Below are 16,654 nucleotides of genomic sequence, written 5' to 3'. Positions count from 1 at the left end.
TAATTGATCAAACAAGTTAATGACCTGCTGGATTGAATAGATTAGATTGATTAGGGGTGTCAACATGGAGGTCGGGTACTTGAAATATTGGATAATTAGATATCTGGTTTTTTGAGTATAAGATTTTTGAATTATCGGGTATCGGGTTACTTGATATATGTGATTAGGTATACCCAAATTACTTGATTTTTTTAATTTATAAATTAAATATTTATTCTTTTATTTTAAAAAATTAAATAATTAAATATACTCCTAAAATCCTCACTCTTAAGTCATATATAGGATTAATGTTTGAATTTCTAATGTTTATTATGGATGAATAATGAATATTATAACTTATGAATTTTTAATTTTTTTTAAAATTTTTTCAAAAAGAATATAAACTTGGGATTGGATACCTGATTTATCGGGATTGGTTATCCGAGTTGGGTATTTGGGTACCCGTAATTATTTTCAGATCGGTTATCGCGTATTAGATTTTGGGAAATTCAGGATTAGGTATCTGAAATTTTTGAATCAGTTATCCGCAGATACCCGATTTAACAGGTCTAATTGATTATGAAATATTGATTATATCGATCATACAAAATATATAAAAATTTGATTGCGATTATAATCTCTAGCCCAAGCCCATGACAAAAGGCGTAACCCAAAATAGAAACTTGGATTTGGGCTTTGTGGAATGTTCGTATTTGCCTTAAAAACTGAACTTAATTACGCATATTCAATGCAATCAAATATCGAAATAAAATACTACACATAAAATATAATTGTTCACATAAACGTAAAAAATCATATGATCAAGATGGATGTCAACCTTAGAATCAAGATAATTTAGGAAGAGTAAATCCCATCAATACTCTAATTCGTTGCTTTTTACTTTTCTTCGTGTGTAATCATGTTATGCCATCCAAGACTTGCTCGTGGGATAATTATTTCATTCAAACGGTCCATGTTAACCTAAGGTGAATATTCAACAAACAAGAATAACTTGATCAAGATAATTTTATGATGTCAATTATAAATAAATAAATAAAACCTTTAACACAATAATTTTTCTATATATTGTTGTGATTGATGATAGAGACTTTTGCACAACAATTTACATAAAATATGGAAAATCTGATAATGTAGTTTTTAAACCAACAATTTGTAACACAGTTGGTGTGCAAACTCAGTCGAGGATAGAGATGCCCACAGTTTTTAAACCAACAATTTGAACCGAAACTGAACCGCGAGGGTATTTTGCGGTTCCAGTTCCAAAATTGGGAGTTACGGTAACGGTCTGGAACCGCCGGTTTCCGGCGGTTTTGGCTCAGTTTCACTACTTTCCGGCGGTTTTTTTACGGTTTTGGTCTGGAACCACTCAGAACCGGCGGTATTTTGCGGTTTTAGTTTGGAATCGCCCAGAACCGGCGGTTCCGACACGGTTTCGGTTCGAGAATTTTGGAACTTGAACCGAACCACGGTTCCAAAAGTGACAGTTTCGGTTCGATTTAAGTCTCACGGTTCCGGTTACAGTTCCGCGGTTAACCACCTAAACCGAAAAACTTTGGCGAGGAGGATTAGGCGGATTGACGGATTTGGTTTACTTATGGTCAAACAAGAAAAATGGAAGTTTTTTTGCGTAGCAGGAGCTTAAGTCCCCCTCCTACCACCCCAAATAGACATAAATTTAAAGAGCTCATTTTTCTAGTGATTGTGAAACATAATACTGAAATGATACTAAAATACATACATCATAAATATTTTGATATTTTGAGTAAATTATTATACAAAAGCTTGTACCATCGAAACAAATAATAACATTTCAAATACGAAATATATATCATTATATTGTACAATAGTCCGCACCTAACACACATAATTATCCCAATTAATATTTTGCATTATATATAATCCGCCAAACTTTGGATAAACACTAGAAAATTGTGGCCTATAAACACTCAATTAATTCTTTGTTTTTTTGGCAAGTCATTTTGATCCATAGAAGGCAATAAACATAGATTTTGTGGTAAAGCAACAATGCCAACAAGCCACACCACATGATGAGATTACATCTAATATGATGCACACCAGTTTCTTGCTATTTCTTTTTGGGACAAAGCATGGTCCCTTAGTCCATATCACTATGATGCCAATAATTACATCACTACAAATTAATAAGTTTAATTATTAATATGATAGTAGTAATTTGACCAACCATTGATTGATTGGATTATGGACTTTAGTCTTTGTGTCTAGTCATTACCTAAATGAAACGGGCACGGATTAAGTCGACATATATTAAGGTGGGACATAAAAAAAATGTATTAAGGTGGGACATAGTACTAGTAAAATATATTGAGTCTTTATATATTTCATCTAATTAATGTACTTTTTCGAATGAAAAAATCTACACTTGTCTAAGTGAGACTACGCTAGCTAATTAATTGAATTATGAGATTAATACGTGTTTAAAGTGTGTTGTAATAAAACAATATTTTTCTTTCTAAAGATATTATTAGTACACCACGACCATGGGCAATATAGAGCATTGAAATTCAATTGGCATTCCTTCTTTTTTATATGTTGGAAGACTTAGAAAAGGTCTCTCAATATTTCATTTTTTCCTAAAGCAAAAATGCATAAAGTCAGAACATGTTAGCGGAGAACTTTAACGGTGTGAGAAAAATCAATATAGCATAAAAAACAAATAAAATAAATAAATAAATCTTATCGAATAATAATACTCCCTCCGTCCCCAAATAAGAGCTACTAATTTCCATTTTGGTCCGTCCCCAATTAAGAGTAGCACTTCATTTTTACCATAAATGATAAGTCGGTCCCACATTTCATAAACTCATTTCACTCACATTTTATTATAAAACCAATATAAAAAAGTAGGTCTCACATTCTACCAACTTTTTCAACCAACTTTTTAACCAACTTTTTCTTTACATTTTTTAAAACCCGTGTCCGATCAAAGTGTTACTCCTATTAGGGGACGGAGGGAGTTATACACAATAATGTTAGACCTACCTATATGGTTTTTGACACACATCATATATCTGAATGATGCCTAGAGAACAAACAACACAATCTCAATAAACTAAACAACTAAAGAGCAATTTGATCACTACAAATAGCAAGAAATAAAACTCGTGAAAATGTACAATAATTAAGCCAAAATCCTAAACTCCGATAGTAGGCATTTACTGAAAATATAAATTTGTCATATTTTTCGTTAGTCGGCATCTACCTGAGAATGTAAAAGTGAGGAGGATTTAGCTTTTATCAAAGCGATGTCTAAGATCGAAGTATTGTCATAACTCGCGACGAACTGACTCATTGATTATGGAGACAATGGTGGCCGTAGATAAACAACAATTTTCTAAAATTTAAATATATAGTTGTCCTAAAAGGAAATCCAAATTGAAAATGGCCAAATTCCGGTTTGCAATTGCGAACCTCGATCCATCTTCCATACATCAGTGAGTTGTACAAACAATGCAAATAAAGGAAAAGGAAAAAAAATCCTTTTAATATAGTTTGGTGTTGGAGAGTTTTTTCAAAAACCAATTGATACATATATACACGTTTTATTTCGCTTGATACAAATTAAAATTTTATAATGTTAAATGCAATAAAAAAAAGGTCACTTTTTCCTTACCCATTTTGTCAACAACACAAGAAATTACTAGAATGAAGAGGCTTTCCAAGAATCGTACAACTGCAAAAGCAAATATACTATGTGGATGAAAGAAAATTAAACATCACACGTTATCAAATATAGAATTGTCCAAACAAAAACGAGTCTCCATCCATTTGGCACAAGAATCTTCCCTTCACTCTATATAAAAGCCGGGTGTCCATTTTCACCATTATTATTTCTTATGGTAAATATTTTAGATTCCAATTTTATTAACATCTTTGATGTACTCCGTTCGTCCGCCATTAGAAGTCCTATTTGAGTTCCGGTACAAATTTTAAGAAATACAAAGGAAAATGAGTGAAAAAAGATAGTGAATGTGAGATCCACTTTTATATAACAAAATGTGAGTAGAATGAGTTAGCGAAATGTGAGATCGAACTAAAATAGTAAAAGTGAACCGGGACTCCTAATGACAAATGAACTAAAATGGCAAATCTGGACTCTTAATACCGGACGAAGGAAGTATTACTAGAGTTGTTCGAGTGTGATTTGCAACTAACTACACGTAACAAAGATTTACTCTATGTTAGCGCGGACACAAACGTAGTTATGTAGACCAATTATTCGAGATTTGAGAATTAATAGGTACTATAAAATTAGAGAAGGAAATAGAGAAAAATTGTTAAAAAAAAATTAATTTCAGGAAGAAAATAAAATGAGGAGCATAAACTAAAAGAAACAAATCTTATAAAAAATAATTTGAAGTGATTAATATATAAGTTTCTAAATGTACTAAATATATTATCATCACTTCGTTTGATATAGTTAACGCATATTCGACTATAAAGAATAGCTTGATTTTTAGTACTAGGTCTATAATTATAATTAAAAATGACAGCTATTGATTCGCACAAAACCAAGACTGTCTTTAGTAGGCCTATAATTATACTAATTAATACTTCAATGAAATAGTATAATTATGAATGGCATGAAATCAAAGTATATGTAGCAATTTTATATTGGATAGTACAAAGACAAATTAATTGCAAACAGGGGCTAGACACATTAATGTGTTTTTATTTGTCATATAAATTTCCCCATTAATTTGCAAGTTTGTACGAATTATTACTTATTAGAGTTCTTTTTGTCATACCTGAATATGAAAGTTGTTATTAGAGTGAAAGAATAAGATTTATAAGAAAACTTATTTTTCAGTATTTTGCACCATATATATATTTCTCATTATTAGTGAGTGAATATTAATGAAATTTGTGATCTAAATCGTTCAATTTCTTCTTATTAAAATAATGAACACTACTACAATACCTTTTCATATTTAACTTCTTCACATTTGCCCAATTACACCTTCTCACATGTGCACATTTTTATAAGAATAACTTTTATATTTAACATGATCACTTTTATAACACTTTTATTCACCAATACGGTTGCACATTTTCACATTTGCACATATGTACCTTTTCACATGTGTACCACCGAAATCTTGGGTGACAATTTTTATAACCTAATTAAACATCAAAACAACATCATTTCATGCTTAGTTAGGTAAATTTAAAAATTAAAATTTTTATAACCTAATTAAACATCAAAACAACATCATTTCAATGCTTAGTTAGGTAAATTTAAAAATTAAAATATTGATATTATAGTGAAACTAAACAAATCAGGACGTAAATCCGCTCACACAACATATGCACAACCCGCACTTGGATTTACACGAAGGTCTACCTAAAGATTTGAAGGCGGATCCAGGATTGATAAACGGAGGGGGCGAAATATATATTAGTAGGTTGGTTTAGGGCGAAAATAACAATTTTTTTCGATTTTCAGGATGATGTCGGGGCAAACATGGTAATTTGATGTCTTGATAAGAAGAAATTAGTCGCACGAAGGGGGCGACCGCCCCCTCCTGCCCCCCTAATCTGCCACAGGCCAAGTATCAAAGACTAAGCCGATAGTAAAACAATTTTGATCTAATAATATTTAGTTACCGCGAGTAAAATTTAATGAGAAATTATTAGTGAAAATGAGAAAAAAGGAGAAAGAGTGCCCAAAAGATTTAAGTGAAGTCCAAACTAAGACACCACAATAGGATATACTACTATATTAATAATTAATATTATTGATAAGTTTGTCACATGAAATCGTTTACTTTGGATTATTTAATAAGAAGAGTGTGAAGATATGAAATAAGTAAAGGGTACGAGTTGTCAACTAGACGGCATTAGGCACGTGATTACGGTCTCACTTAGGCATGAAATGCAACTTGTGCTAAGCAAAGTCTTTTCAATTAAATAACTTAGATAATTTTTACTTAATTTTTATAATTTGCAATCCATATGCTTTGTTGCCAAACCCTCATCCTTTTATTTTCATATGATAGTAACTATTAACCACTTTAGACTATTAGATCAAAAAGAAAACCTATCTTTGACTATAAATGGTCAACTCATCTACCAAATATGAACATAGTGAGAATCAAGATATGTGGATTAGAACGTGGTGTTCAGGCCATCCTTAACGCCACGGGCCGGACCGCATCTGGGCCCCGGCCCGCGGCCTGGCGCGATGGAGGGGACGAAGTAGCTGCTTGGGCCACGCCCCATTCCAGCCCGGCCGACATTGGAGGCAGGCGGGTCATGCTCCGTTGCGTCCTGACCTAGCGTTGGAGGCTCTTCGAGCCAGACCCGAACTCTCATTTTTTATTTTATTTTATTTTTTGATTTTTTTTGGCTTATGTATATCTCATTTATTCAACATTCTTCCACCAATTTTTCTAGGATTTGTAAATTTTAATTTATAGAATTTGTAATTTTTAATTTCTAGTGTTTATAATTTTTTTTTTCAACTGAACAATGAATTTTCCGTTTTAGGACGCGATCCAAGCCTCGTCCTACCATTTTATCTATAGTAATTATTACTAGTATATTAAAATTGTTTTTGTGAATACAGATGACCAACTATTTAAAAATCCAAGCCATGTATACACCAAGTAAATCGTTGCATGATTATTATTTATTTTTATAGTAGTATCAAATTTCTTATTCATTGACATAATGAACCTCACTTTCGATGATTATATGTCCCTCTTTAAAGCTCATTGAATGAGTTATTGTGTGATAGCTGAGTATAGCTCGAAGTTGTACCGAAATTGTTTTAACATCGAATTGATATAAATGTACATTTATTGGATTTTAAATAAATGCAGATAAGGTATCAATATTAAATCAGGAAATATGGCCTGTTTGGCACACCTCCTAACCATTAACCAACCAAAAAATTAATAAAAAATAAATCAACCATTATATTAAGGTACTCCATATATCAGTATCGTAGGTAGTGTTTGGCATACACGTTTATTCTATTTCTATTTTTTGTTTATTGTTGGATGTTTGTTTTTGTTATGGAGTATATCAATTGCAATATCCAAAATAATTTTTAAATGTGAATTCTTAAAAATTGAACTACTTCTATTTACTACTCATATTCATATGCTGCATTTGAAGCAACCTTTCTTAGATTATTCATGTAAACATAAAGGAAGGTTAGCGCGTGCAGCTAATGCTGCCGCATTGGTTGAGCCCGAGTACGTGCTGCTCAACAACACATGACGTGCACGATCACAACTTTAAACGCACAATTATGTCACATGCTATGTCGAATGTATTTCATCATCGTATTACATACTGAGCACTCAATGAATGCTCATTTTACACGACATTATACATGCTCTTATATTAACTATTTTAAAACAAATAAACAAAGCACGGTGGACCCTACCAAGTCGGCTATTATGTCATGGTGCCATCGATTTATTGTTCGCAAATACACTTTTTCTCCGACCAATAAATTTAATTTTATAAAAGTACTAACTATTACTACTACTATTAATCATTTTCTAAAAAAAAACACCTCCACTAATTTTGATCAATATTTCATCATAAACTTCCATTTTCTTCAATAATCATATTCCTCATCACATGAATGCCAAAAATTGAATTTTCAAGACTAAAATTCAGCAACCAAATAAATGTCAACTATTAGTATTAAACAATTTTCTAAAAAACACCCCAATAATTCATATCAATATTTATCACAAACTTCCATTTTCTTTTACAATTTTATTACATGAATATCCAAACAGCTTCAGTCTGATTACATTAAATTAGCAATTAATTTATGTAAAATAAAAAGCCTAATTGTAATTAATTATTATTCCATGCACTATTGCTAAGTAGTTTTCTTTTCCAACTTTGCCTTCTCTCATTCTTCCATTTCTCAAAAACCAACAAGAAAAAAATAGCTCTCTCTCTCTCCATCTTTGCTATGGCCGCCTGAACTCTCCCTCTCTGTCTTCCCCAACCCCTAAAGCCCCCAAATCACACACACCACGAGATTTGATGATTCCCCTTCTGTCCTCTTTTATGATTCCGGCATCATAAATTAGACGTTAATGATTTCAATTTCTTCAATTTTTGGTAACCATTTTTGTTGATTTTGGGTCTGATTCTGGTTTCCTTTTTATTTTTTTACCGCCTTTGGAAATTCGGAGCATTCTACTTGGGTTGATTTTGATCCTTTTCTCGCTCTTTCTATTTTGGTCAAGTTCAGTTTAAAAGGGAGGCATAAGCTCAAATCTCGTGGAATCCGGCTTTGTTGGTGCGCTCGAGGGGAAAAAGTTGTGATCTTGCTCGTGAATATCGGGGATCACTTGGAAGGGTGTAGTAATTTCTGGAGCTCGAGAGGTGTTTTGTATCGATATTTCAGGTGATTATCGGCGAATTTAGGGTTTTTGATTTCAATTTTTGTTTTTCAGTTTCGTGTTTTTGTCAGATTGCTTCACGCGGCTGATAGATACGCGTGGATTCTGTTTCTTTATCCCATGACCTTTTTCCCCCTTTTACTGTTTTCTCTTTTCTTTTTTCTTTTTTATTCATCGAGGTGGTTCAGCTTGAATTACTACTATTCTAGTATTATTCATCTGAATTTCTAGCTGAGAAAATGAGAGGTGAAGTGGTGAAAAGAGCTACTATATTTCCGTGAAATTGGATGGTTGTAAAGTGTAATCATACTTAATTTACAAGTGAGGGAAAAAAAAAGAAATGAAAGGAAACCATTTGGGATTGCTAATAAGAGGAAAGATGATTTCTTGTAGTTCTCTTATGCTTTCTATTCCTATTTTTGTTTGAGTAATTGTTGTTTAGTTGGCTTCATACAAGAAAAGGGCTGAATGGAGTTTCTGAATTTGGTTGCAGGTAAACGGTTTTGATAGAGATATGGAGAGAGCTGAAGAATCAGGTAGTCCTAGTTGGAGCTCGTCGTTCTATATGCCTACGAGCGAGGATGTTGCTAGAGCTGTTGCAGCAGCAGCTGCAGCTGTTCGTTCTCCTCGACCTTCTGTGGTGTATTCGTCGAAAGAGGAGAGTGGTGGCCAGCTTAAGAAGCTTCAGCATCAGGTCTCGAGAATGTTGAAAGGTCTATCCACTCCCCCTGAAGTTAAAAGCAGTTTGTACAACCCGGAAGTACTAACAAGTCAGAAGCGTCAGTGGGCTAACTTTCAATTACAAATGCTGGTGAGCTTTCTTCTCAACTACTAATTCGCTAGTTTGCTCGATTATCTATAGTTCCCCTACCCAAAGGGATAAGAGGCGCTGTTATGGAATTTATGGTGTATGCAGAGAAATTTGTTACTGGTTTGTTGTTTTCGTGTATCATTGGGTCATTAAAGCTTGCAGGATCACAAAGTGTGGAAGGAGCCTTCGAAGCTTTTTGAGAGCATGGTGGTTGTTGGACTTCCTCCTAGTTCTGACGTTCAAGCACTCCAAAATCTGTACTTGTCTAGAAAATTTGAAGGTCCAGGGAAATTGCGAAGTGCACTTGGTAGTCAGAATCAGTGCCGTATAGAACCTAACCTTGAGCCGCAGGTATTGATTATAGTTTTTTGGGTTAGCCATACTTATGTGTCTTTATGTAATATGTGAGAAATTTACGATTATTAATGCAATTATTCTCTTGCTGCAATATCAGGTCTTGTTTGTTTATCCTCCAGAAAAGCAACTACCGTTAAAGTACAAGGATCTCCTTTCTTTCTGCTTTCCAAACGGGGTAGAGGTAGGGTGAATTATAGCTCTTTTTATCCTCTCATTAGTCTTTATCCTTGGTGATTTGTGTGTATATCTTTTCTGGAAACTTGAGTTGTACAGAAATTTGTCATGGAAGGGGTAAGAAAGGGCTCAGGAGAGTTTTAAATGCAGTTTTTAAATCTGTATACCCTTCTTCCATGTATTCTGAGCATCTGTAACCCTTTCTGCTGCCATTTCATTGTAAAAAAATAAGTTCCTGCAGAACTTTGTTAAAGATGAATGCTGTTGTTACTGCTATAGTCTCTTGAAGGCTGCAGTGGACTCAACACAGTCACTAATCTTAATTTATGAGAGACAGATAACTACACCTCTTGGAATTTCCTTCTCATGTCTTCAGAGTCTAGCTGACGCCAATCTGTCCCTATACTTTCAATTTTTATTTTGTAAAAATTGAATCTTTGTTACAGGTGAATGCTGTTGAGAGAACGCCATCAATGAGTGAATTGAATGAGATACTTCTGGGACAGGTATTCTTCATGCTTGATTCATGCATATCCAGTCAGAGCAAGCCGTGCTAAAATAATAATTTGTCAAAATTTGTTACTAGAAGATTATTAAAGTTGTAACTTTTTTAAGAAGTTAATTAGGCTTTATATTGAATTGTGAACTTCTGATCATTTTATGTATTAATATATTCAAGTCATCATTGTTGAAGATGGTAGTTTAGAAGTGATGATTCAGTTTACTGTGGGAACTCTTATCAAATGCATCTTTCATGTAGCCTTTTGGTTTTGTCTTCCCAACTTTTATTTTTATGTTCTTCCATTTTATTAAGGGGTGGTTGGAGGAGAGGTGGATGGGAGGTATTTTAGACTGTATATATATCTATTTCCATGGGCTACCCTCACTGAAAAAATGAAGAAAAAAAATCTGAAGTAACTCTTTCTGTGGAACCTTTTCTGTTGTAGTTTTCTCTTGATGCTTTTTATTGACCCAATCATCATAGAGCATGAGTCTCCCATATTGTAATTTCATTTTTTTTAATCTTGCCGAGTGTATTCTGAATAGCTCTGGTTCTTTACTTACAGGAGCATCTCAAGCAGAGTGATTTGTCATTTGTCTTCCGGCTGCAGGTACATTGGAAAATATTTTATTGATATTGCTTTCTGAAGTTTATTATTGGAACATTGTATGGTTCAGTTAGTTTGTCTTTCCTCTTGGGGACTATTTTAACACTTTGTGAACTTTATGTTGAGCAACGTTTTTTCTCTACCATTCGTCACAATAATGTGGTGTACCCTGTTTATTGTACTAGCTGATTTTTACTCGATGTTCATTTTTTTTACATTCAGGTTGCTGATTCTTCAACTCTTTATGGTTGCTGTGTTTTGGTTGAAGAAATGATACAAAAGCCGTCCGGGTTGATCTCTACTGTTTCTGATGGGCAACCTGCCTGTTCAAGTCGGAGCCGCTATATTTTGATGACACGTCGTTGTTACTGCATTCTTTCCAGGCTTCCATTTTTCGAGCTGCATTTTGGCGTGCTGAATAGGTTGCTGAATACGTTCTCTAGTGCACTATTTCTTAGCAATTCTTGTTTAGAACCTACCTATACTGATAATCCAAGACCGACTTTTATATTTGAACATCTTTACACATAATGCTGCAGTTTCTTACACATTTCTTATGTGTTTTAGCATCTTCACGGAAGAGAGGTTGGAGCGGTTGACTAAGCAGATAAATGGTTTGGATTTAGACTCACCTGTGGGCTGCGATATGGTTGAAACATTAGAAGAGAAAGCTGAAAGTTTACTGCTGACTGATGAAGCACCCAACACACATGATGGGGCAGTTGATGCTTCGGAGTCGAGTACAAACGACTCTATCTCAGAGAGCCCAATTAACAATATATCTCAGTTTGAACTTGACCAAGACAAGAGAGAATCTAATGGCAGTGATGCCCCTCTTGATCCTGAAATAGAAAAACTAGCTTCTTGGGAAGAACCGACAGCTGAAGTTGATTCACCCCCAAATTCAGACAATGACAATCTCAGTGCCAAGCAGTCATTTGAAAGGCGTTTACCAAATTCTGTGTTGCCATTCCTGCGGTACCAACAATGTGAAAGTTCTGATTCATCCCCCAGGTATATATTTCATTTGGCTCGTCAGTTTTATATATCTTTCTTTAGTTGCAAATATTTGCATATATACCCTCATCCTTTAAAGTTGCTTATATTTCTTTCTAGCGGTGAAGAATATGATATGATCACACTATGCTTGAATTATAGTTTTGTAATCTGTTGCTGCAGTTTTCGAGCATCACCATGTGAAGATAGGGATTTTAGATGTGATTATGACGAGGCAGATGCAGAAGACGCATGTTCATCTGGTCGGGATATCTTCAGTGAACAAAGTGATATCCTTGAGTGGGCAAAGGTTAAGATCTGAAGTGTCTTTCGATTTCTGCCACGTGATTTATAATTTTGCATGCCTCCTGAAGTGTTTTCTTTCCATTCATGCACTTTTTTGCAGGCAAACGACCACGGATCCTTGCAAATAATTTGTGAATATTACCAATTATCTTGCCCCGCACGTGGTTCAACAATCATGTTCCACCCTCTGGATCACCTTCATCCTCTAGAATATCATAGACCCGACGAATCAGTTCTACCCATTGCAGGTTCAAAAATCGATTTGAGATCTTGCAATACAAGTTTGGAGTTTTCTGAGGTATGCTTGGGCGGCCTTATTGCATCATTTACTACGCTAACTCACATAGAAAGAGCCTCAAGTTTTAAGTTTTGAGTGAAGACTTCAAGGGCTTGTACCCTGTTAATGAATAAATTATGTTCCGCTTTATTGTTTGGAATGTTTCATTTGCTATTATACACTCTTCTATGTAGGCCCACAGCGCGCTCGTTGTGGAAGAGGAGGCAGCTGCTTTATCAGTGTGGGCTATCGCTTGCTTATGTGGTACCCTAAGACTGGAGCATGTAAGTACACATTGATATATGTGTTTTCATGTCCCTCTATACCGATTTAATCTACTTGTAGAATTAATTATCTGTCGTCTTTTTTAGGTGTTGACATTATTTGCAGGAGCCCTACTGGAGAAGCAGATTGTCATTGTCTGTTCGAATTTGGTACGTCTATAGTTATATACTGAAATTGTGTTGTGATAAGTTTAATCTCAGGAAAACATCCCCTGTCATTTTCCTAATCCTCATTTTTTCCGCATACCTAATTACCTATGTTTCCAACTTATTTGTTGGTGTCATCCAATTTTTACTCGAAACCAAGTTTGATACACTTAATTTGCTTGCTTGTGCAGGGTATTTTATCTGCTTTAGTTCTATCAATTATCCCCCTGATTCGGCCTTATCAGTGGCAGAGCTTGTTAATGCCGGTAATTTCCTGTTTCCTTCTCGGGATTATTTATCATAACATCGGTTATTTGGATGCGTTTTCTAACTAAACGATCTTCAGGTACTTCCAAATGACATGCTGGACTTTCTGGATGCACCTGTCCCATACATAGTGAGTTTTTTGTATTTTACTTCTATTATTTTACATCTCAGATGATTTTCTCAATAGTGACACTTGTGTTGAATTTTATTTGTCAGTGGTTAATGCTCTTCATTTTGTTTTACTTCGAGAAAAATTATTTTCCTTTTGAAATTATTTACGTTATGTTTTTTCGAGCAGGTAGGTGTAAAGAATAAAACAGAGCTGCAGGCGAAGTTAACTAATGTTATTCTGGTTGATGCAAATAGAAATCAGGTACAACTTATTGTCATTCAAGACTGATCACTTGAGAAGTGATTCCGTGTTTGCAATCTAATGCCTCTTATTACCGAAATCCAAGCTACTATGTTTGGTCAACCAATTTTATCACCCGATGCCTAGTGCTCTAGCTACTTGCTTGATTAAATTTCATTCACAAACGCATTGATTCTACAAACTACGACCAAGAAATTTTACGCTTACTAATTTAGAACCACACGTTTTGAGGCTTTATATTCCCTCAATGCTGCATTGATCCTTTACCTTTTCTCCTTCGTTTCTCAATAGGTGAAATCACCGTCACTACCACAGCTACCTCAGCAGAGAGAACTTTACTCAAAACTCAGTCCTTTCCATGAGAAACTGGTCGGAGAAAGTTACTTGGGGAAGAAAAGGCCAATCTACGAATGCACTGATGTGCAGGTGGTGATTTAAACGCCCCTTCATTGTCATTCGCCAAATTCTTAATCCATTTGTATTATTTGGGCGTAGATAGTCCGCGACATTAGTGCAGATTTTGCAACTATTGATTGAAAAGCTTCCTATTCATTTTTTTCACTTCTCTGACAAATGCAGAAAGAAGCTGCCAAAGGCTTTCTGGATGTGCTGCGTACTTACTTGGACTCTCTCTGTTCTAACCTTCGCTCTCACACAATCACTAACGTCCAATCAAACGACGATAAGGTTCGTTTTTATTGATATCCTAGCATTGATTTTTTCAAATGTCGATTTTGGTCTCTAATTTCCAAAAGAATTGTATGTTCTTATTACTGATATCAGGTATCGCTGCTGTTAAAAGAGAGTTTCATCGAGTCATTCCCCAGTCGGAATCGCCCTTTCATGAAGGTGCGTAAAATCTCTACTTCAACTGCATCATTTCTATTTCAATACGTGTTCATGGCATCAAACATCTCGATTTGATCTTCTTATATGTTCGACAAACAGCTCTTCTTGGATACGCAGCTCTTCTCTGTACATACGGATTTTATACTCTCTTTCTTCCAGAAGGAATAGTGTAAAGGTAAGCCGCCCTCGGCGCTGGCTGGCAACCCGGTGGATGGATCGGGACACAATTATCGCAACGCATACTAAAAATCTACACAGTTTCCTCCAATTTATCTCATAAATTTTGTCTCTCATATAGAAGAAGATGATGACTTATTTAACTGATACTACTAAAATTTAGGTTAGAGAGAACTGTTATGTATGTGCCTTAAGATATGCAAATAGATGTTAAGACATCATGTATTTTATTAGTGAAGTTTTGAGCCGTTTCTCGACCTCTTCTATGTACGACATTATTCCCCAACGAGACGTTCACTTTGAGTGATAATTTGAACCGACGAAAATAATTATAGATTAATCGAATAATTTCGAGCCATCGTGTTTTCCTACAAATAATTGTGTACGAAGGGGTCAAATCCGGGTTTCTAGACCAAATTGTCCCTTCAGACTGGTTCAAATCGAACCAGTCTATCGAGTTGGAGCATGTCACTTTTGATAGAATACGAAAACTTTACTGACTGATAGAATTCACCGATGGATTGCAATGGTGCAAATCTGCCGGGAACTAATTTACCGGTGGATTTTTTATGTTTACCGGTGAATTCGTCAGTCGAAAAAACGTGTTTTTTTTTGTAGTGGGTTGGCATTTTGACCAAGTGGGTCCATAAATATTGAAGGCTGACTGAACTAAATAAAAATTTGGGTAGGGGTGAAAAAAATGAAATAGAAGGTTTGTTTGTTATCTAAGTAACCATTTCTGCAAGTCTGTGTGTCTGCCTTGTAAGAGTGATAATTGCTTAGGACCACTCTTTTCTCAATTTTATTTGGGAAAAAGTAAATGAAGAAAGATAGATGGAACTATTTGATTGTGATTTCTCAGTGAAATGAATCTCAAGGTACACGTTTGCTATGTCACATTATTGATTTTTAAACGACAATGTTTGGATGGTTACTTGGCCTTATTATGGGGCATGAGGGAAGAAACGGCACGCCATCGTGTACCGTCGCACTGAGCTAGCGCCATCCAGTGCGAAAAGACAAGCGTGCGAATAGACTGTTAGTAAAAATGTATTAATCGCATAAAATTTGCAACGAAGGTGAAAGCTATCGTCTCTTTAGTCTTAATTGTTGTCGGATTAGACGGCTGGTGAAATAGTCACATAATTAATCACAAATATATAAGAACCACATAAATTATTCACTCAATTTGATACGATATATCTTTACATCTGAGGACAATACCAAGTTAGTAATTTCACTGTATAATCTTTGTATGTAATTACAACAAAAGAGTATATATACTGAAAACACCACTAAACCATAATCCTAGTCATAAAAATAGTATAAGCTGCAATATATATTGTACAAAAGCTCAGACTGTCGTTATCATTGTGGACTGATTTACTTCATTTCATGCTCCATAGTCCAACTTAGACATCAATTAATTTCTCATCAAATAGATGGATCTCGTTTTTTATTATAAATGTCTTATTAGCTCAATTACTATTGCATTCTCTTGGATGAGTAAGATTATTTCTTATATTTTTCATTTTTCTTCATTACGAAGATTATGGAATTTATTCAAAATAAATATTGGCTTTTATTCTATTTAGCTGTCAGTTAAATTGACAGAAACTGTCACTGTTAATTCACATATCGTCAGGGTGAGTACAATTAATTCCTTAAGTTATGAAATTAGAAAAAAAAAAAACTAAGAAAAATTAGGAAATGATTATTTGCGAATTAAAGGTGCACTATTTTTTATTTTCATAATTGTTATTACTATTCTTTACTTATTAGATAAAATATCAGCTTAATTTTATTGTTTTCATTATTTTTATAACTTTACTAACTAATGAAAAATCATATGAACACCTGAAATTAAAAATTAAAAACCAAATAAATTAGATTATTTTCTCGTTATAGAATCTTGTAAAACAAACAAGCTAACTAATCTAATAAATGAACATAACAATTTGTAAAAAATTGCAAATCTTTACAAATAAAAGATGTCGAAGTTATCCAATATCAAGTCAAAAGGGACAACTAATTAATGACTCGATCATCTCATACACAATAACTTTTCAAATTTGATTATTTAGTAGTATATTTATTAATAGATAAAGAA

The 16,654-nt window shown here is 34.3% G+C and overlaps 1 protein-coding gene across 3 annotated transcripts; it reads left to right on the top strand.

The window, feature by feature from the left end:
• The first annotated feature begins 7,920 nt into the window (after positions 1-7,920).
• LOC125194319 lies at positions 7,921-14,801 on the top strand. 3 transcript variants are annotated; one of them, XM_048092479.1, is made up of 20 exons: positions 7,921-8,133; positions 8,267-8,422; positions 8,911-9,228; positions 9,391-9,579; positions 9,683-9,766; positions 10,206-10,265; positions 10,827-10,871; positions 11,091-11,290; positions 11,436-11,882; positions 12,048-12,174; positions 12,271-12,468; positions 12,642-12,731; positions 12,819-12,881; positions 13,070-13,144; positions 13,225-13,275; positions 13,444-13,518; positions 13,810-13,944; positions 14,098-14,205; positions 14,302-14,367; positions 14,467-14,801. In XM_048092479.1, the coding sequence occupies exons 3-20, from the start codon at positions 8,932-8,934 to the stop codon at positions 14,533-14,535; spliced, it is 2,379 nt and encodes a 792-aa protein (XP_047948436.1). In that variant the 5' UTR covers positions 7,921-8,133; positions 8,267-8,422; positions 8,911-8,931; the 3' UTR covers positions 14,536-14,801. The 3 variants fall into 3 exon arrangements, with proteins under 3 accessions (XP_047948436.1, XP_047948437.1, XP_047948438.1); XM_048092480.1 differs by having other exon boundaries at positions 8,262-8,422; XM_048092481.1 differs by lacking the exons at positions 7,921-8,133; positions 8,267-8,422 and having other exon boundaries at positions 9,096-9,228; positions 9,384-9,579.
• Positions 14,802-16,654: the final 1,853 nt, after the last annotated feature.

Source organism: Salvia hispanica, chromosome 6 (genome assembly GCF_023119035.1).
Source record: "Salvia hispanica cultivar TCC Black 2014 chromosome 6, UniMelb_Shisp_WGS_1.0, whole genome shotgun sequence".
In the NCBI taxonomy this organism is placed as follows: Eukaryota; Viridiplantae; Streptophyta; class Magnoliopsida; order Lamiales; family Lamiaceae; genus Salvia; species Salvia hispanica.
Note: the sequence above shows the minus strand (reverse complement) of the source record. Positions and strands in the feature narration are given on the sequence as shown.